The 18921-nt window shown below is 52.4% G+C and overlaps 3 protein-coding genes and 1 non-coding gene across 7 annotated transcripts; 1 reads left to right on the top strand and 3 right to left on the bottom strand.

Annotated features, from left to right (window-relative positions):
- The first annotated feature begins 47 nt into the window (after nt 1–47).
- On the top strand, nt 48–5743 carry PSMC3IP (PSMC3 interacting protein). Its single transcript, XM_019988675.2, has 8 exons — nt 48–1108; nt 1197–1297; nt 1479–1568; nt 3664–3775; nt 4476–4621; nt 4735–4788; nt 4920–4979; nt 5074–5743. The coding sequence occupies exons 1-8, from the start codon at nt 1075–1077 to the stop codon at nt 5128–5130; spliced, it is 654 nt and encodes a 217-aa protein (XP_019844234.1). The 5' UTR covers nt 48–1074; the 3' UTR covers nt 5131–5743.
- Nucleotides 2066–2138, bottom strand: TRNAE-UUC (transfer RNA glutamic acid (anticodon UUC)). The gene has a single exon. It is a non-coding gene; the product is annotated as a tRNA-Glu (tRNA).
- MLX (MAX dimerization protein MLX) lies at nt 5345–12517 on the bottom strand. Of its 3 annotated transcripts, none has more exons than XM_019988673.2 (8): nt 12375–12516; nt 11929–11965; nt 11350–11439; nt 10976–11082; nt 10632–10731; nt 10333–10432; nt 9767–9968; nt 5345–6483 (listed from the first exon to the last, which is right to left on the bottom strand). In XM_019988673.2, the coding sequence occupies exons 1-8, from the start codon at nt 12414–12416 to the stop codon at nt 6427–6429; spliced, it is 735 nt and encodes a 244-aa protein (XP_019844232.1). In that variant the 5' UTR covers nt 12417–12516; the 3' UTR covers nt 5345–6426. The 3 variants fall into 3 exon arrangements, with proteins under 3 accessions (XP_019844232.1, XP_019844231.1, XP_019844233.1); XM_019988672.2 differs by having other exon boundaries at nt 12213–12443; XM_019988674.2 differs by lacking the exon at nt 11350–11439 and having other exon boundaries at nt 12375–12517.
- Nucleotides 12518–13181: 664 nt separating this feature from the next.
- COASY (Coenzyme A synthase) lies at nt 13182–17295 on the bottom strand. Of its 2 annotated transcripts, XM_019981820.2 has the most exons (10): nt 17167–17295; nt 16070–16777; nt 15280–15494; nt 14898–15029; nt 14580–14769; nt 14431–14495; nt 14159–14243; nt 13900–13997; nt 13669–13815; nt 13182–13567 (listed from the first exon to the last, which is right to left on the bottom strand). In XM_019981820.2, the coding sequence occupies exons 2-10, from the start codon at nt 16764–16766 to the stop codon at nt 13508–13510; spliced, it is 1689 nt and encodes a 562-aa protein (XP_019837379.2). In that variant the 5' UTR covers nt 16767–16777; nt 17167–17295; the 3' UTR covers nt 13182–13507. The 2 variants fall into 2 exon arrangements, with proteins under 2 accessions (XP_019837379.2, XP_070629622.1); XM_070773521.1 differs by lacking the exons at nt 14431–14495; nt 14580–14769.
- Between the last annotated feature and the right edge of the window lie 1626 nt (nt 17296–18921).

Raw genomic sequence — 18921 nt, 5'->3', positions numbered from 1 at the left:
GTGTGTGAAGGACCCACTTGCTCATCCTCGGTTTTTTGTTCTGTGACGGCCAGAAAAATCACCATGGTAGGAAGCTAACCGGAGAGCCCAGACAGCATAACCGGCACTCCTGGCGGGCATCTAACCTGCAGTTCCATCATTTCTAATTCTTAATATTGTCCGCTAAACGTGTGAAGAGGAATACAGGTTTAAAAGGCTAATGAGATTTGAGGTAATAGAGGCTTTTAAAAGTAGCACCATGCCCCACTGGATTCTTTGAGCTGCAGGAACAGCTGTTCTTTGGCCTTCAGCTGACCTCAGAAACTAGAAATAACTTATTTTAAGGCTTTGTCCCACTCGCCACTGTGGGCAGGAATGGAAAGCACCTGTCAGGTGTTGCCCTAAGACTGTCTCTGCCAAAAAGAAACTTCTACAAGCTTTGTGGCTTACGATCAGCCCCCTCCCAACCATACCTTCAACCACAGCGTGTGCTGAGCGCCCCCTGCGTGAGAAGCTCGGTAACGGGCAAACAAACGCAGCGTTATTCCTTGCAGGGCGTCTACGCGTCGTTCTATTAAGTCTTCACAACCCCCCACCCCCCGCAAGCACCTCTTGTTCCCGTTTTACAAAAGATAAAAACCGAGAGAAAGGCTTGGGCCGTGGGACGGGACACGCCTTTGGGTAACTGTGACCTTGAGCAAGTCACTTGCCCAGCGGGAGCTGATGCCGAGATTCCTTTCCACTCAAATATTCAGTCCAGCTCAAGGTCACGAGTGCTCAGCGGCCGCTGGAGCTGGGTCCCGAGACTCCAAGGCGTGATTCCCTACAGCCCTGGTTCCGAAGGGAGGAAGAGAGAGGTTCGAAGCGTACATCCCACCTCTCCAGCAGAGACGCAGGCCGCTGGGGCGGGAGCCGGACTCCCTAGAGCAGGCCGAGCTGAAGTACGGTGCCCGGGAAGGGCCGATCCGCTCCGCTCCTCGCGAAGGCTGCCCCCAGCCAATCACACTTGAGGCCCGCCCTGCCCTTTGCCGGAAGGAGCCGTTACCCCGAGCAACTACAACGTCCGGTTTTCGGAGTTTGGTGGCGGGAAAAGCCATGAGTAAAGGCCGGTCAGAAGCTGCCGCGGGAGGTAACAGCCGTGGGAGCTGGGAGACCGGGAGGAGGGTGGGTTGGGGTCGGTTGAAGGACCCCCCTTCCAGCCTTGTCTCTATCCGTAGCCTCCGGGATCCTGCTGAAGTACCTACAGGAGCAGAACCGGCCCTACAGTGCCCAGGACGTGTTCGGGAACCTGCAGCGGGAACATGGGCTGGGCAAGACGGTGAGAACCCTCTCTTGGGACCCCGGGACCTCCCCTGGGACCCCCAGGGTCCTGCACCTCCAGGTTGCCATTTTAGCCCAGGGCTTCCTAAGGCTTGTCTGGCGCTTCCCCCATCATCGGTGACATCCTTCCGGCTCCCAAAGTCCCTCTCCTGATTGCTCCGTCCTCTCGCCTCTGTCAGGCGGTGGTGAAGGCGCTGGAGCAGCTGGCGCAACAAGGCAAAATCAAAGAGAAGATGTATGGCAAGCAGAAGATATACTTTGCGGACCAGGTGAGGAAAACAGATGTATGAGAGCCCGGCATTAGGTCAGTCAGCCCCTAGTATGAACTCTATTTGGGAGAATTGAAGCATCCAGTGAAATTCACCCGTCTTAGGTCATTTAAAGGGCCCCAGCCAACCTTCAGGACAAAGTGTGGACTCCCTTTGCTGTCGTCCAGACTTCACTAGATTTCCAGACTTGAAATATGATCGATGACAGAAAATCCTGAATTGTTGCTGTCGAGGTCCATTTACGCGTGGAAGTTCTTATTCCCAGTCATCTAGAATGAGAACCAGTCTGCCAAATAGTTTTCCTTCTGTTTGCGGCCCAGACCCCCTTCAGACCCATCAGAATCAATATTGCCAAAGTAGAATGCTTCATTTCGCCCCTAAACCGGCTCCTTTTGTGTTCTTCTCCCTAACGGAATCATTCTTCACCCAGGCCAGAGAGTAGGGAGTCATTCTTTTTGTTTTTGGTTGGCCTCACCACACAGCTTGTGGGATCTTCATTTCCCAACCAGGGATCGAACCCGGGCCCTCAGCAGTGAAAGCACTGAGTCCTAACCACTGGACCACCAGGGAATTCCCTGGGAAATTATTCTTCCTTATTTTACACGCCTAGTCAGCCGTCAAGCCTAGGTGTTTCTCCTTTCTTGACTCCATCCTCTCCTTTCCAGCTGCCACCACTGCTGTGCTTCAGGTGTTCCTCGTCTATTGCAGTATCCTCCTGATCGCCTGGGCTCCTTACACATATCTTAAACATTGCAGCCAGAATAATCTATGTACGTGCAACTCTAGTTATGCCATTTCCCTACCAAAAATTCCAGTGCTCCTTAGAACAGATAAAAGGCACTCAGAGAGTTGGCTCCAGCCTCTCCTGTCCTGGTTATTTCTCCATCCATCAATACTAGCCCATTTAGATGTATTTAACTTCTGTGGCCTTTGCTTGTTGTCCTTCCTCTGCCCGGGTTTTGGAGTCCCTTCTTCCTCTGCCTAGCTAACTCTTACTCATCCATTAGGATTTCACTCAGGCATCACCTCTGGAAACCTTCCTTACTGCTCTGAACTAACTGCCTTCCTCAGGCACTCACCTCTTTGAGGCATCCTCTATTTTAATTGTCTTTCACTTGCCTCCATTACAAAACTGAAGCTCTTCTAAAGCAGACCCCATTTGTCATCCATCTTCCTTTACTCAGTACTCCTACAAGATTTAACATCCACTGTCAAGGCTAATTTCCCTAAAGTAGGTTTCATTATATTACTGCTGTACTGAAGATTCCATAAAGAAGTTGGCCGGTTTTTTTTCCTGTAAAGGGCCAGTTAATATTTTTATGCTTTGCAGACCTGGTGGTCTTTTGTTGCAGCTGCACAGCTGTCAGTGGCATTCAAGTCTGCCATTGTAGGGCAAAACCAGCCACACACAGTATGTAGATGAATGGGTATGGCTATGTTTCCATAAATTTTGTGTTTTTAAAAACATGCATCTGGCAGGATTTGGCCTGCAGGTTGTAGTGCTGCCTTCTGCCTTAATGGTTTACTGCACTTGATTGTAGAGTCCAAACTGCTCAGGGTGGCATTCCAGTTCTTTCTATCCTGCTTCCCATCACCAACTGACAGGATGCCGCTGAGCCCCAGCACAGGCCTTTTCTAGCAGCTGCTCACATGGAAGGGGCGCCTCAGACTCACTGATGTCCTTATCTGAATACCTTCCACCATGCCTCTTCACCTGTCTTGATTCTTACTACTGTGGAAACCTGTAATTAGGTATCAGCCCCTTTAAAAGAATGTTTCTTTACTCCTTCAGCCCAGTGAGTAGTTTTGCTAGTAAACTGCAAGATTATTTCTGTTCTATTGGTCAGGATCCCACACCTCAAAGCCCCTGAGGACGAATAGCAGGTTTCAACTTGTTCTTTCTTGTAGCTTTTTGAGGAAACAGGTTCCAGACTGAACGACTGTTCAGAAGTACCCTCCCACTACCTTCCTGGGCCCTCTGGAGGGTTGGGGAGCCCCAGATTTTCAAGTGTATATGAACATTGCCTTCCCAGATGTGGGTCCCCTCTTGTGCCTCCCATCAGCCTGCTTCTGTTTTTCCTTTTGTCTCTGGCAGGACCAGTTTGACGTGGTCAGTGATGCTGACCTCCAAGGCCTGGATGCCAAAATCTTGGCTCTCACGGCTAAGGTGCAGAGCTTGCAGCAGAGCTGCCGCCACATGGAGGCTGGTAGGACTGGCAGCCCCTGGAAGGTGCCCCTACTGTCAGGGTTGGTCCCAAGGTCAGGGATTACTAAGTGCAGGATTTATTGAGTGCAGTGACATCTCGCAGCAGAGATCCCTTTGCTAGGCTGCCACAGGCATTATGGGCTTCCCTGGTGGCTCAGTGGTAAAAGAATCCACCATTCAATGCAGGAAACAGGGGTTCAATCCCTGGGTCAGGAAGATCCCCTGGAGAAGGAAATGGCAACCCACTCCAGTATTCTTGCCTGGAGAATCCCATGGACAGAGGACCAGTCTGCAGTCGAGGGTCGCAAGAGTCAGACACGACTTAGCCACTAAATAACAACAACACAGGTGTCACATTCAACTTAATGTGTCACAACTAATGGCTTTTGAAGACAAATGGGCAAGGGACATTTATGTTCCCTACTGTGATACCAATACACGGTTCCCACACTCCCCTTTATTCTGCCTATTTAATTGACTACAGCTAATAGTCTACTCGAACTTACACTCCCCAACTGTTTGTAGATTTAGGAGGAAAGAAAACTGGAATAAACTGGTAATTTGGTAAACATTAGTCTTTCTTGAGGCTTTCCAGAATATAGGACCCATTCTGAACCCCGTATGGAGAGAGCCCAGAGCAAGGTGGAGGCCTCGTCTCCTACCTCAGGGTAGCCATTGACTTCAGGGAGGTGTGGTTTTAGAGCTGAAGGAGTTAACTAGTGCCCTGACCACACCGGAGATGCAGAAAGAGATTGAGGAGCTAAAGAAGGAATGTGCTGGCTACAGAGAAAGACTGAAGAACATCAAAGCGGCCACCAACCACGTGACTCCGGAAGAGAAAGAGCAGGTGGGCTGGGAGGGAGGCGGAGCAGGGAGGGCTGCCTCTGCAGGTTCGAAGTGAGGAAGAGGGTTGACCCCAGCAGCTGCTGTGGGCTCAAAGGAACCTGTTTCCCCGTCTAGGTGTACAAGGAGAGGCAGAAGTACCACAAGGAGTGGAGGCAGCGCAAGAGGATGGTAAGTGTAGGGGAGCTCTAGGAACGCCCTGGACGATAGCAGCCCCCAGGGACACAGCTGCCTCGTTTCAGGGGCCCGTCAGGCATGCCCAGTACTGGCATCTGAAACGGGGTGGTCTTATTTCTTCTCAGGCAACAGAGCTGTCTGATGCCATCCTTGAAGGATACCCCAAGAGCAAGAAGCAGTTCTTTGTAAGTGGTGCTCGCCCTCCCTTGCTCCCCCTCCCTTGCTCCCCTGGGACTTTGATCCAAGGCGGTCTCATTCTCTTGTCTCGCTGCCCCACAGGAGGAAGTTGGGATAGAGACGGATGAAGATCACAACGTCAAGCTCCCAGATCCCTGAAAGGCTCCCCCGGCAGGACTGGGAACAGACGTTCTGGACTGGCTGCCGTGTTTAGGTCAGCTCTTTTGTTGTTCCTGGTGGTGCCCACCTTTGGGCACACACCAGAGTACTGGGTGGAGGGAGGGAGCACAGGTGGCCCAGAGAGGATGGGCATGCTTATTTCATCAGCCACTTGTCAACTGCTTAAACTAAACACTTAAATGTGGAACAACGCTAAAGGACAGCATTTGGCAATATTTATTGTAATATAATTTGATACAAAAATATTTCATTTCCTCTGGATAATCACACCTCCCAACTATCAAACCTGAGGAAGGCAAAAGGGAGCTTGGGAACAAGGGCAGAGAGAGGCTGCCAGACACAGCATTCAAGAAGCCCAGGGCCTTACCCAGGATTCTCCTGGGCTCTGCAAGTCAGAAGGCCTTTAAAGAATCTCCTCTACCCACCTTCACTCCCCCAAGTCCTGGGAGAAACGTAGGAAGCACTGAGACGGTAGAGGGCCAGATACACTTGACAGAAAGGCTGCAAATAGTCTGGGGGCCAGTTACTTTTCCAAAATTGTAACTTTAGCAAAATTGCATTGTTTAGAAAAATTAAAGACATTTAATATGTAGTGTTGTGTCACACTTGACTTTGTTGTGCACTGCTGCTGCCTGTGGGGACAGAGGGCAGGAGTGGGTGGGGAGGTTGCTTCCCTCTACCACCCAGAGCAGGGAGGCAGTGGAGTAGGGGGCAAGGGCAGGAACCTGGCAGCCCTGCCCTGAGTTGGCCAGAAAAAGCTCTGGCCTCACCTTGGACTGACCAGGCAGCCCTAGCCTAGGCATGAGGCCGCCTTCCACCCCTCATGGCTGTGGGAGTACTTCCTCTTACTCCCTTCTTCCCATCCAACTACTGCCAAATGGCTGCACTGGCTCAGTGTTGCCAGAGACACCAGAACAGGCAAATAGTAGTTACCAAATATGAGCAGGAATTCCAGGCTTCAAAAAAGGGGAGAGGCCAGGAGCTCTTTAGGGTGCCAAGAGCAGACCTCTATCCTGAGGACTTCTATGGGGGGGGGAAAGACTAGGTAGGTTTGAGATCTATGGTCAAATAAATTAAAGCTTTCATAATACTCTCCCCCCACCAATTCAATGAAGGCGGGGGAGGGCATGGAGGAAGCTGGGGAGCCAAACACTGAGGAGAAAGCAGCTCACTAGTGTGCAGTGCCACAGTCCACTCTCATAAGCCCAGTGGCTCCATGGCCAAGTAGGAGACTCAAAGCCTCTTGCTGGCTGTTCTGCAGGTTCCAAGAGTTGGTCAGTAAAGCTGGTTCTTCAGTTGGTGCAGGACGCCAATCACAATTTCCCGTAGGGTCTGGTGAGGGCCGCACAGAAAGAAAGAGATGACAGTCAAGGAGGGCACAGAGCTGCTCAGTGACACCTGCCTGGGCCAGGTGCGCTCTTTAGAGTACCATTAAAATAAAAAGCCCCTGGAAAGCACTGATGGCTACAGTTTACTTTGCACATGCCCCCAAAATAGGCTGAGATGCATTGCTCTGTGATAAAGCAAATACAGAAATGACTAATGGTATACTTTAGGCGGGGGTATTTGAGGGTTCATTGTAAAACTTGCAATGCTGCAGTATGTTCATGGTGTTTTGCAATAAAAATTTGGGACATGGCTTCAGCTGAAAGCATTTCTTCTAAAATCAGGAACAAAACACGGATGCCCAGTCTCACCATTTTTATTCAACATAGTCTTGGAACTCCTAGTTACACTAATTGGAGAAGAAATAAAAGGAATCCAAATTGGGAAGGAAAAAATAAAACTGTTTGCAGCCGACAAGATATTAAACATGGAAAGTTCTAAAGACACCATCAGAAAACTACTAGAGCTCAACAATGAATTCGTAAAGTTGCAGAATACTACACTGATGTACAGAAATCTCTTGCATTTCTTTAACAATGAAGGATCAAAGAGAAATGTAGGAAACAATCCCATTTACCATCACATCAAAAATAAAAGACCTAGGAATAAACCTACCTAAGGAGGCAAAGACCTGTACTCAGAGGAAGATCCTGATGAAAGAAACTGGACACAAACAGAAAGACACAACCTGTTGTTTGGCTGGAGACTCAACATGGTTAACATGACCATCTACCCAAGGCAATCTAAAGACCCAGTGCAGTCCCTATCAAAATACTAACGGCATTTTTCACAGAACCAGAACAAATAACTTTAAATGTTGTATGGAAACACAAAAGACCCTGAATAACCAAAATAATCTTGAGAAAGAACAGAACTGGAGGAATCATATGACCTGACTTCAAACTATACTTACTACAAAAGCTACAGTAGTCAAAACAGTATGATACTGGCACAAAAACAGACAAGATCAACGGAACAGGAGAGTCCAAAAATAAACCCACGCACTCACGGTCAGTTCATGTACAACAAAGGAGGCAAGAATACACCGTGGAGAACAGACAGTCTGTTCAGTAAGTGGTGCTCGGAAAACTGGACAGCTACATGTAAAAGAATGAAAGTAAAACATTCTCTAATGCTATATACGAAAACTCAAAATAGACGAAAGACCTAAAGTAAGGCTGGATACTATAAAACTCAGAGAAAACCACATGCAGAAGACTGACATAAATCACAGCAATATTTTATTAGAGCCATCTCCTAAAGGAAATTAAATGGGACCCTAGTTGAACTTAAAAGCTATTACACTGCAAAGGAAACCACTGACAAAAAGACAACCTACTGAATGGGAGAAAATATTTGCAAATGATATGACTGACAAGGGGTTAATAGTCAACATGTATAAACAGCTGATAACAACTCAGCATCAGAAAAACAACTAGGGAATTCCCTCGTGGTCCAGTGGTTAGGACTCGGTGCTTTCACTGCTGTGGCCCGGGTTCAACCCCTGGTCAGAGAACTAAGATCACACAAGCCACATGGTATGGCCAAAAAACATCCCTGGAAAACAACCCAATTAAAAAATGGGCAGAAGAACTGAATGGACATTTTTCCAAAGAGGAACTGCACGTGTCCAACAGGGACATGAAGCTGAACGTCACTAATCATCAGAGAAATGTAAATCAAAACCACAATCATCTGTCACCTTATACCTGTCAGAATGGCTATCATCAAAAAGAACACAAATAATAAATGGTGGTAAGGATGTGGAGAAAAGAGGACTCTTGCACACTGCTGGTGGGAATGTAAATTGGTGCAGCTACTGTGGAAAATAATAATAGAGATTTCTCAAAAAACTCAAAGAGCTACCAAATGATCCAGCACTTCCACCCTGACGTACATGTTTGAAAAAAAACAAATACGTGTGTATATTCAAAAAAACAAAAACACTTAATTCAGAGTGTATGTGTGTGATGGAATACTACTCAGCCATAAAGAATGAAATAATCCATTTGCTGCAACATGGACGGACCTAGAAATGATCATATTAATCAGCAAAGGAAGTCATAAAGACAAATACCATATATCACTTATATGTGGAATCTAAAGTACAACACAAAGTATCTGTGAAACAAGATATACAGAACAGACTTGTGGTTGAGAGGGCAGGGTGGGTAGGGGAGAGGCGGAGTTTGGCATTAAGAGACAAACTTACACGTAGGACGATAAACAATAAGGTCGCACTGAATAGCACAGGAAACTTACTATCTGGGACAAACCATAGTGGAAAAGAATATGAAAACGAATATAACTGAGTCACTGCTTACAGCAGGAATTAATATTGTAAATCAACTATACTTCAATAAAACTTAAAAATCAGAAAAACCCCAGATGAATGAGTAAAAATGTGGTACACAAACACAACGGAATACCTCTCAGTTAAAATAAAAAGACAAAACAATGAATATGGACTTAGCATTGTGCTAAGTGAAACGAGTCAGAGAAAGACAAATACTATACGACGTCACTTACAAGTGGAGTCTAAAAAACTACAATGAACCAGTGAATATAACAAAAAAGTACGCTGGACAAACTAGTGGTTACCAGTCGGGAATGGGGGTTGGGGGAACATCAGGGTGGGGGAATGGGAGGTACAAGCGACTGGGGGTGTTGTACAGCATGAGGAATACAGCCAATATTTTGTGATAACTGGAAATGTAGAGTTGCTTTTTTAAATTATACAGAAAAAAACACTGGCAAACAAAAAGAAATCTCAGATACAAGTCAAGCCTCAGTAAAATCAACCAGACCTCAAAAGACTCGGTCAACCGTTAACACACTCTCTATTACAAATAATAATTAGGAACCCCAAGGAAAACTACTGTAGGGGGCCTAGGGTGGGGGCCTTAAATCTTTTCCCAAAACCCCAAGTTAAGTGCAAGTGATCCGGGCTCACTTGCTGGGCAGGCAAGCAGTGCCTGAGGCTGCTGTTACTTGCCACAATGTGAACTAAACAAAGGCATTGCATGAGTGAGTGCTCAGATCATTCTTGCAAAATGAAGCCTCCACAGGAGTATCTGGGCTAGAAAGCAGAGGGAAACAGGAATACAAGTTGTAAAAATACCCTCAAGAAACCTAAAAGCTGCTGCCCTGCCTCTCTGAACAAATCACAGCTTGGGTCACTTTGCCTGAGCGAAGAGCCCCTGACCCCGTGACTACTGCCGCCCCGTACCTGAGGCTTACAGTGCTCCTCAATCCAGCTGAAGACACAGGCCGACAGCTCCTGGAAGCTCGCCACAGAGATGGAGGCATTGAAGGACTGGAAGAGGGAGTCCATGATGCCTTGAAACACGTTGAACTTGACCTGGTCCGAGACCTGGTCCTCCCCCTCATGGGGGTTGTCCTGGTGCGCCTTCACAATCTGCTCATAGTTCCTGAAAGCGAGCAGGCCAGGCCTGAGGGGCTGCAGCAGCTCTCCTGGCCCCTGAAGAGTAATAGCACTTACCCTCCATGCTCCCCGGGGAAGGAGATTCCCAGCGAACTTGTGGGATGGATTCAACATCAGCTTCTACGTCAGCAGTGCTGGCCTACCCCCTCCAACCTTTCCTTCATTAAATCCCACTGGTGTTTCCAGAGTATTATTTGCTACAGTTGGGATTAAGTGGTGCCTACCACACAAGGGACTAAGAATATCATCTGATGCAGCCTTTGAAGAAGGGCAGGGTGTGAACTGAAGAGGCCTCAGAGTCCCCTCAAAACCAGATGCCCTGGTTCCCCCAACCCAACACCCTCCCTTACACTTTCATGATCTTTAGGGCCATGACATCCTTGCGGAGCGTGGATACCTCCTCCTCCTGCTTTTTCTTCTCCTTGTGCAAAAACTGGATGTAGTCAATGGCTGGAGTAGGGGTGGGCGGAGAGGACGTCTCAACAGAAAGACAAGGCTGATTTTGACTCCCCTTCCCTCCAGACCCCACTTCCCCGCCTCCCACCTCCTTAAAACCATCCCACCCGGGCCAGGCCAAAAGTGGCTCTTAGGCTCTAGCCTTCTCACAGCCCCCTTGGCTCCAAGCCCTCCAGCGCTCTCCTGGCCATACTCTTCTGCAGCACGATGGCTTTGCTCAGTTTCTGAGAGCCAAGGGAGAAGTCCTGCTGCTGGCAGGTGGGGACGATGGTCTGTAGATCATCATAGCCTCTCTGTGGAGAGAGCAGGGGAAACGGGTTCCTTTATGGAGGGGTCAAGACAAACGGGCACGCAGCTTTTCTTCCATGATACCAAGTTACATGCTCGCTCACTCAGAGGAGTAGAAAGGAAGGAGAAGTTCACGTCTAGGGCCTAGACTAGCTGCCCCCAAGCTTGCTTGGGACTGCCTGCCGGGGCCAGGGCAGAGTGGATCTGAAGTGTGCAGGTGCTCCCTGAGGTGTGGGCCCCCCCAATCACCTTGATGGCGTCCCTCCTCTTCTGCTCGGCCTGAGTGTGTGCTCGCCGCCGCCGGTCCTTGTAGGACTCCTTGTAGGACTCCTGGTGGTAATCGCTGTCCTCGTCATCTACGCTCAGGGTTGGGGCAGGAAGAGGTCATTCTGGGGCCCAGTGGGGCCCAGCTAGCCCACTTTCCCCAGCTGGGAAGAACCTGGTGCCCAGAGATGGCGAATGGATACAAGAACCTAATGCCCTAGATGACGTGAGGGTGAAACCCTGTGTCTAGAACTAGGGTTACAGCGCCCCCATGTGGAAGGCAGGAGCTGCCTTGTCTAAGAAAAAGACTAAAATGAAGGCACATCTGGTTCCCCGGGTGGGGAGATGTTGCCGCCTACCTGTGTTGGGGACAGAAGAGGCACTGGTGGAACCGATGCTATTAGCTCTGGACACTACACTCCCCTTGCGGGTGCTTTCTACAAAAAGCCCTGGAAAAGAGAGGCCCCAGTCACTAAGGAATAGAATAGGGGGAGGGGCTCTGCTAGGCTCTCAGACACCTGTGGGCCCAATGGCTTCCTGAGCCCTAAATGCTGACCTCTCTCCTTCAACCCCAAAGCCAGCCATCCTGGGCCACCCACTTCCTGTCGTGCCATGCCGCAGTGCTCCCGTCCCTAGTCTACACTGCTCCACAGGCCTGCAAGGATACCTCCTGGCTCACAAAGTGGCATCTGGGCGTGATGATGGAGAGTGACCGGCTGGCCCTGTTTCCATCACTTCCCTGCTCCAGGGCAGAGGGAACTAGGTGTCACCCTTGAATGCTTCCTGCCCCTGTCCTCCAGAGCCTCCCTCGCTGCTCAGGCCCGCTCAGCTCAGGGACGGTGGGCTGTGCTCAGGTATGGCTGCCAAGGCCTCGCGAATCCATCGGGCTGAGGTGGCAGTGTCCCTCCAGAGGTGAAGAGGGTGCGAGAGGCACTCACCAGGGTCCAGACTGTTGTCGCTGTAGGCATACTCCACCTGCGGCACCGAGCAAGGGAGAAGCCCGTCAGGCCTCCTCCGCCCCTGCACGCGTGTACACACACACGGACACACATACGTACACACTTGGGGTGCGCGGGCAGTCGCAGGATTCCCCCCAAGCCAAGAGCGGTTAGGCCGCGGGAGCGCCGCCCCTCAGCAGGACCCCGTCCGCCCACTCCACGCCCCCAGCCCTCCAGTCCCGTCCCCTCACACCCGCGCGCACACGCCTCAGTTGTCTTCCCACCTTGGCACACACAGGGTGAGAGCTGTCTTCTCTGCAGCCCCAGGGCCCGAGGAGCGGGGGTAGCTCCGGGGACTGCAGGGAGTCCCCTAGTCTTCCAGACCCCCTACGCGCTCGAGCCCGACCCGCCCTCCCCTCGCCGGCGTGCGCGCCCACGGGGCTTGCCTTGACCCAGGGGTCCTCCGGAGAGGCGCCCGGCTCCGTCATGTCCGACCCACCGAACCGGAAACCTGCCAGCAGGCGGGCCCCCGACCTGGAGGAAGAGGCGAGGCGCGCTCACGTGACCCAAACCCACCAACCCTCAGCCCAGTGGCGGGGGCGGGGCGGCTGCGCATGCGTGATCCGGCGGACAACCCCCACGCCCGGCCGCAGCCGCCGCCTAGACGGTGCCCCGCCTGCTGTCGGAGCTGACACTGGTGGCCTCGGGGCCACCCTCCTCGCTAGTCCCTGCTCTTGCTCAGGATAGATGTTCCAGCCGCCGCGACATGAAGCACATTCCGTGAAACGGGGTCCCTTTAAGAGGCTTGTCCGCATAATGTCGCAGCGCAGGCGCACCGCCTTGCCCAGCGGGCTCCTGGGACCGGACGAGTTTCCCAGACCTGCACTTCTGGCCACCTCTTCCGAGCCCGCCGAGATGCAACCTCTGTGAGGCCAGGGGCTCGAATGGCTTGTTGAAGGAAGCTCCTCCAACACCCAGCCCAGAGTCTGGCAGGATACTTGTGGAATTAAGAGCGAGCCTGTTAGCCAAATTACGCTACTTTGTAAGCTAAGGAATCTGAAGTGCCAGGAAGGTCCAGAACTTATCCAGAAGTGCACAGCTAGCCAGTGACAGGGCCAATGCTGGCCTCAGTCTGGCTAGCTTCAGAAGCCACACTCTTAACCACTGCACTTCTGGCTTCTCAGGCCTGGGCCTTGCACTTGGGGCTCAAGGGTCACAAAGATACCCAGAGTCATTGAAGCAGGAAGCAGACACCATGGCAACATTCACCTTTAATTCTGTTACAAGTTCCAGTGTTTGCCCTGGCCCCAGCCCAGCAGGGGTACCAACGACCTGTGGATAAGAGTGGGGATAGAACAACGCCGGGGGCCTGCACCGCGTGAGCTGCATCCTCAGTGTTGGCCACACACTGGCAAGCTGGGTAGGCTTCCTGTGTCCAGCGGGCCCAGCACTGCCCTGCCCAGCTTAGCTCAGAGCCCTCTAGGCCCAGGCTAGAGTGAGCTTCAAGGTTCCATTCCTCCTCACCGCTGGATCTCGTCAGCTCCAGGGGCCACTTTGACCCCACAGAGAACTCTGTCAGTCATGGGCCTGATGGTGCCTCGGAGATGCGCTTCTGCAGGAGGGCCCAGGCTTTCTCCACCTTGGGACGGGCCGGAATGTCAGGAAGAAAACAGGGACAAGGTCAGACAGGTATTCACTGAGACTCCCTCCCCACAACCCAGCCTTTCCCTGGGCACCAACCTGGCGCTGGGTGACATGCGGCTCCCACATGGTGCTCAGCACCACGTGGCTCTGATCCACAAGCTGCTGCCCACTCATCTGGCTCTGCAGCCTGCTCTGAGCCGCAGCCTCACTCAGGCCATCCCTCTCCATGATGCGTCGTATGGCCTGGGCAGATAGGGCATTCGTCAGCCCACTGGTTCTGGGCAGGAACCAGGCTACAATGATGGAGTGGGGATGGGATCCAGATACCTCGGTCTCGGGGATGACAACTGTCCACACCTCATGCACCATGTTCTGCCAGCCGGCTTCAAGCAGCATGGCGGCATCAATCACGCACACACGCTTTCCTGTGGGGAGACCCCAGTCACTGCCAGCAGCACCCCACCACTTGCTACCAGTCATAAAGCCAAGGAAACGTAGTCCCAGGGAAAGTGGATAGTCTGATTTGGGGTGGGGGAGCTCTGGGAGTAGAATCTGCTCCACTTGTTTCCCTGGGCTACTCACTCACCCTCAGCCACAGCCTGATCCATCTCCTCTCTGGCCAGCTTTGCGATAACTGGCCACATAATGTCCGTGAGTATCTTCAGCTGCTTCTAAGGAAGGGAATGGAAGGGGTGGGCCAAGTTCACCTTCCCCCAGAGATGAAGCCAGCCCGAGGGAGCAGGTGGTGGGGAACAGGCGGAGGAGACTAGCATTTGGGGCCAGAACAGAGAGGTTCACTGGGTCCCCACCTCCGGGCCTGGCAGTAGCTGCAGAGCCCTTGGAGAGGTGTGTGTTTACCTTGTTCCCAAACACCCGGCTGCCTAGGACCTTCCTGTTGATAATGCCATCTTTATGGAGAATATCTGGACGACAGAGACGGAGGACTGGGCAAGGAGGCCAGGCCACCTCCTTGCTTCAGGCCACCTCCAGTCCTCCCCACTTATTACCTGTTCCAAAGGCTTCCACCACTGGCTGGTAGGCAGGACCGCCGGGGGCATAGGCCCGGTGACCCAGGTGGTCACTGTCAATGATGTACGCCCCCAGGCCCTTCAGCCGCTGAGCTACTGAGCTCTTCCCAGAGCCGCTGATGCCCGTCAGCCCGATCACATAGAAACCTGGGGGAAGCTCTGGCCTCTTCTACAGGTACATAACAGAGAACCCCAGTTACTAGGGTCCCCAGACTCAGGATGGAGGCTGAACCGTTCAGTCTTTGCTCTCCAGCAATCCCAGCCCACCCACATGGGGGTGGGGGGGTGGGGGCTTACATATGGAGGCCGGAGCAGGTTTCCCAGCATTTGTTGGCGGAAGCTGGAGGAGCTGACTTTGTCCTCCTCGTTTTCCTTGTGGTTCAGGTCCTTCAGCAGCTGGATCTGGTACAAAGTGAGCTCCTCTAGGTCCTGAAGCAAAGGAAGAGTGAGGAGAGAGAAGGAGGGGTGAGTGGACAAGGACAAATCTATCACCTCCTCCCCTGCCTACCCCAGAGGTGGAGCTTGCCTCAGAGGGCAAGGTGGGAACCAGTTCCTCCTTGCCTCTTCCCACCACCTTCAGCCCTCTCTTCCCTCCTCTGGGGTCACAGTACTTCCAACAGCCCCCAGTGGCCTTCCCCATCCCCATCCACTCCCTCTGCCAGTTGCCCTCAGGGGTTACATTCTCAAGGCGGAAGCGGTTGACGGCCATCCCCCCACGATAGGTCTCCTCGCTGACCACCAGGAACTCCAGAGAGGGGTCAGAGCCAGCGGGCCCATAGGGGTCGAGCAGGGGGATGATATCAAATGTCAAGGAGGGCTTGATGTCCACCAGGAACTCACTCAGATGTTCCACGCGTTCTGTGTAGGGCTGGAGCAGCTCAGGGAGCAACTTGCCTAGGGAAGGAGCCCAGAAGAACAGTGAGATCTTCTTACCGAGGAGGATGAGGGTGGGCCAGTTTGGGGAAGAGTGTCCCTAAGCATCCTATCTCCAGAGGGGAGGTGGGGGCAGGACGAAGGGGCCTATGAGGAGGAGGCAGCAGGCAAGCACAGTACTGCTGCAGGGGCTGGCACATGTGCAGAGAACTGGCAGTGCCAGGAGGTGTCAGATTAAGAATTCCAAGAGCCAGAGAATTTCTAGAGCCTCCTCTTACTGCCCGTGGCACTGCTACCTACAGCTTACTCATCCATTTATTCCCAGGGGCTCAGACTTTAGGATTCATCACCTGGAGAACTTGTTTATAAGTGCAGATTCTTTGGCTCCACATTTGGGGGATCCTGATTGAATGGTGACTAGACCACACACCAAAAAATCTGCATTTATTCATTTAACATATCCCCTCAATGCGAACTGAGCCCCAGGCACTGTGACATATAGGAGGGGTGGGAAGTAATGGATGGGCCCCCTTCCTCAGTCTTGGCCTGCGGGGCGAGGGTTAGACTGCCCGGATCCAGAGTCTCTTGTCACTCACTCTTCAGCAGGTCTTTGTCCGCCACTCCCACCACAAGCTGCTCCTGAGCCAGGATGCACGCGACACTGAGCAACACCTTGTGGGCATTGTGGAGGCGGTCAAAGGTGCCGCCCACAGCCCCCCGCTGGTGGCCACGAACTGGCTGCTTTGCAGACCTGGCCACAGGGGAGGTTGGCCTGATGGTGGAGGGTAAGTGGACGCCCAGGGACCCCGCGGGGGACACTGCAGGCCCGTAATCTGGGTACAGCAACACTGAAGACACTTGCGGGCAACAGCTGTAACAGCTGGTGGCGTAACGCTCGAGCTGTTGCTTGGCCGGGTTGTACTGGCTTCCGTCCAGGGTCTGGAAGTCAGTCAGGACCACTTCCGGCGGGTGGGCCAGGTTCTGGACTGAGGTGGGTAGAGGAGGGAGACAGCTCTTGGTTCGGATATTTGTCAGCAGAATTCTGACGTCCAGGTGCCTGTGGACATCGGCGCCTGCGTAGAGGTGCGTGATGAAATCGAGAACTTCAAACGTGGCCTGCACGGGGCTGGACTGGGGTTGAGCCGGGCCGCCCAGGCTCATGCCCGGCTGCAGATGTACATACAGCGTGTGATTCACCAGCCGGGCTGCCGAAGACAGGATGGGGGCCAGGCGAGGGGCCAGGGAAGTCAGCGGCGTTGTCAGCACCAGGAGGCCCGACCGGAATACGGCCATCCTTCCCAGGCCTGCGGACAGTCAGGGAGACGAGGCGAGGGTGAATGGGCGTTATGTGTTTGAGGCCGAAAACTGTAGGGGGACTCGGACCCAAGAGAGGGAGACCTGGAGCAGGGACGGGGTTCTCAGTGCCAATCGAGAGGAATCTGGGAAAGGGGACTGGGCTTGGTAAATGGCGCCTCCGGGCTGTGTTCTAATCTCGGTTTTATCATCTCTCAGAGCGGTGAATTCGCTGAATTGAATCAAAATCCTGGGGTGGGGAGAGGAACTGGGCAGGAGCCCCTGCGTCGTAAGACTGGGGATCCAGAAATCCCGGGCGTTCTTGCTGAGCTGCACCAGCATCTTCAAGGAATTGGAGGAGGGGACTAGAAGAGGACACTCAGGCTCGGGTCCTACTTACTGAGACCTCCGGGCTTTGGTTCCGCTTGCACTACCACGGAGGCTTCCCCAACCGCGACCCGTTAACACAAGTTCCGGAGCTGTGACTCGAAACTACGGAACCTAAGAAAGGCCAAAAATCTCAGCTTTGGTTCGGCGAGGGATTCTCGCGAGATTTTTCATTTGAAGGCAGGCGGGGGCGTGGGGGGGTGGTGGTGCTTGCTGTTGCAAAGGGGCGGAGCTCTGAGGCGTAGGAGGTGCGTGAAAACTTGTTTGCCAAACCCAACCTCACGGAAACCGGGCGGAGTGCGGCAAAGCCGCTGGCGAAGGAAACAGCAACCCACTGCAGTATTCTTGCTTGAAAAATCCCATGGACAGAGGAGCCTGCCGGGCTACACTCCATGGGGTCGCAAAGAGTCGGACACAACTGGAGAGACTTAGCACGCACGCAGGGCAAGGCGGGCTTGAAAGCCTGCTTAACGGGTGCCCTTCAGACTCTGAGAGAAGAGACTGGCTTCAGCCAGGTCACTCGGGAAACAGCGGCAAAGGCGGAACTAACACCTGGCTTTCCTGCTTAATAAATCGCGGGGACAGAGATGGAGGGATGTGTCATAGGGTAGCATTTAAGTTAGGGCTCGGCGTCCCCAGAGCCCTCCTGACGCCCTCCCAATCTAAGGATCTGGTCACGGAACAGTTCTGTCCAAGTCCCCATTTCACAGATGGAAACACTGAGGCCCTGTATGTTCCAGGGACATCTAGGGAGGTAAGGACAGAGGCCATGTGTCGTGGCTCCCGTGCAGTGCTCTCCACATCACCCAGAACCAGTGATATGACAGTTTTCCCGAGAGAGGAGGAAGAAGAGGAGAGCTCTGCGTGTGAGCTCAGTAGAGCTGCCAGAGAATGGTCCCTGTGGGAGGAAGAAAAGGCAGCGGGGCTGGGGGAGGAGACTCAGTGGCGAGAATTTACCATGAGGCTAAAGAGTGCCGGTCTGGGGAAGGAAATGGCCACCCACTCCAGTATTCTTGCCTGGAGAATTCCTTGGACAGAGGAGCCTGGTGGGCCACAGTCCACACGGTCTGTAAGAGTCGGACACGACTGAAGTGCCTTAGCACACAAAGAGTGCTGGAGAGGCTGGAATTGGTAGTCTTAGCAGCAGCAGCAGCAGCAGCAGTGGGAAGACAAAGCCAAGTTGCCATTAGGAACATTTCAGGTAAATTGTCCAGGGCGATCTCAAAACGGAGGGAAACCAATTTCCAAGATCCACTATAGTAATGTGCTGTGGTTTCTGTTCTCATACTAAATAAATGCTCACTTGCACACTTAATTTTGTTTTTATCATAAAGAGATCTCCCAAAGTGTACAAGCTTCTGGCCTCACAGAACCTGGATCTGGTCCTGAAGTCAATGATGGAAGAGTTTTAGTGCCACAAAGGCCTTGAGACCAGTCTTCTGGCAGAGACATCTTAAGTTGGGTTTTAAAGAGAGGACTCAGGACTTCCCTGGAAGTCCAGTGGTTAAGAATCTGCCTGCAAATGCAGGGGACCGGGTTTGATCCCTGGTCCGGGAAGATTCCACATGCCAAGGGGCAGCTAAGCCCCTGTGCCACAACTACTGAGCCCTTGAGCCTAGAGCCCTTGTTCTGCAACAAGACACCACAATGAGAACCCCATGCATCGCAACTAGAGAGTAGCCCTCACTCACTGCAACTAGAAAAAGCCCTCACAGCAATGAAGACCCAGTGCAGCCAAAAATAAAACTAAAAAAGAGAGGACCCAGTT

Source organism: Bos indicus, chromosome 19 (assembly GCF_029378745.1).
Source record: "Bos indicus isolate NIAB-ARS_2022 breed Sahiwal x Tharparkar chromosome 19, NIAB-ARS_B.indTharparkar_mat_pri_1.0, whole genome shotgun sequence".
NCBI lineage: Eukaryota > Metazoa > Chordata > Mammalia > Artiodactyla > Bovidae > Bos > Bos indicus.
Note: the sequence above shows the minus strand (reverse complement) of the source record. Positions and strands in the feature narration are given on the sequence as shown.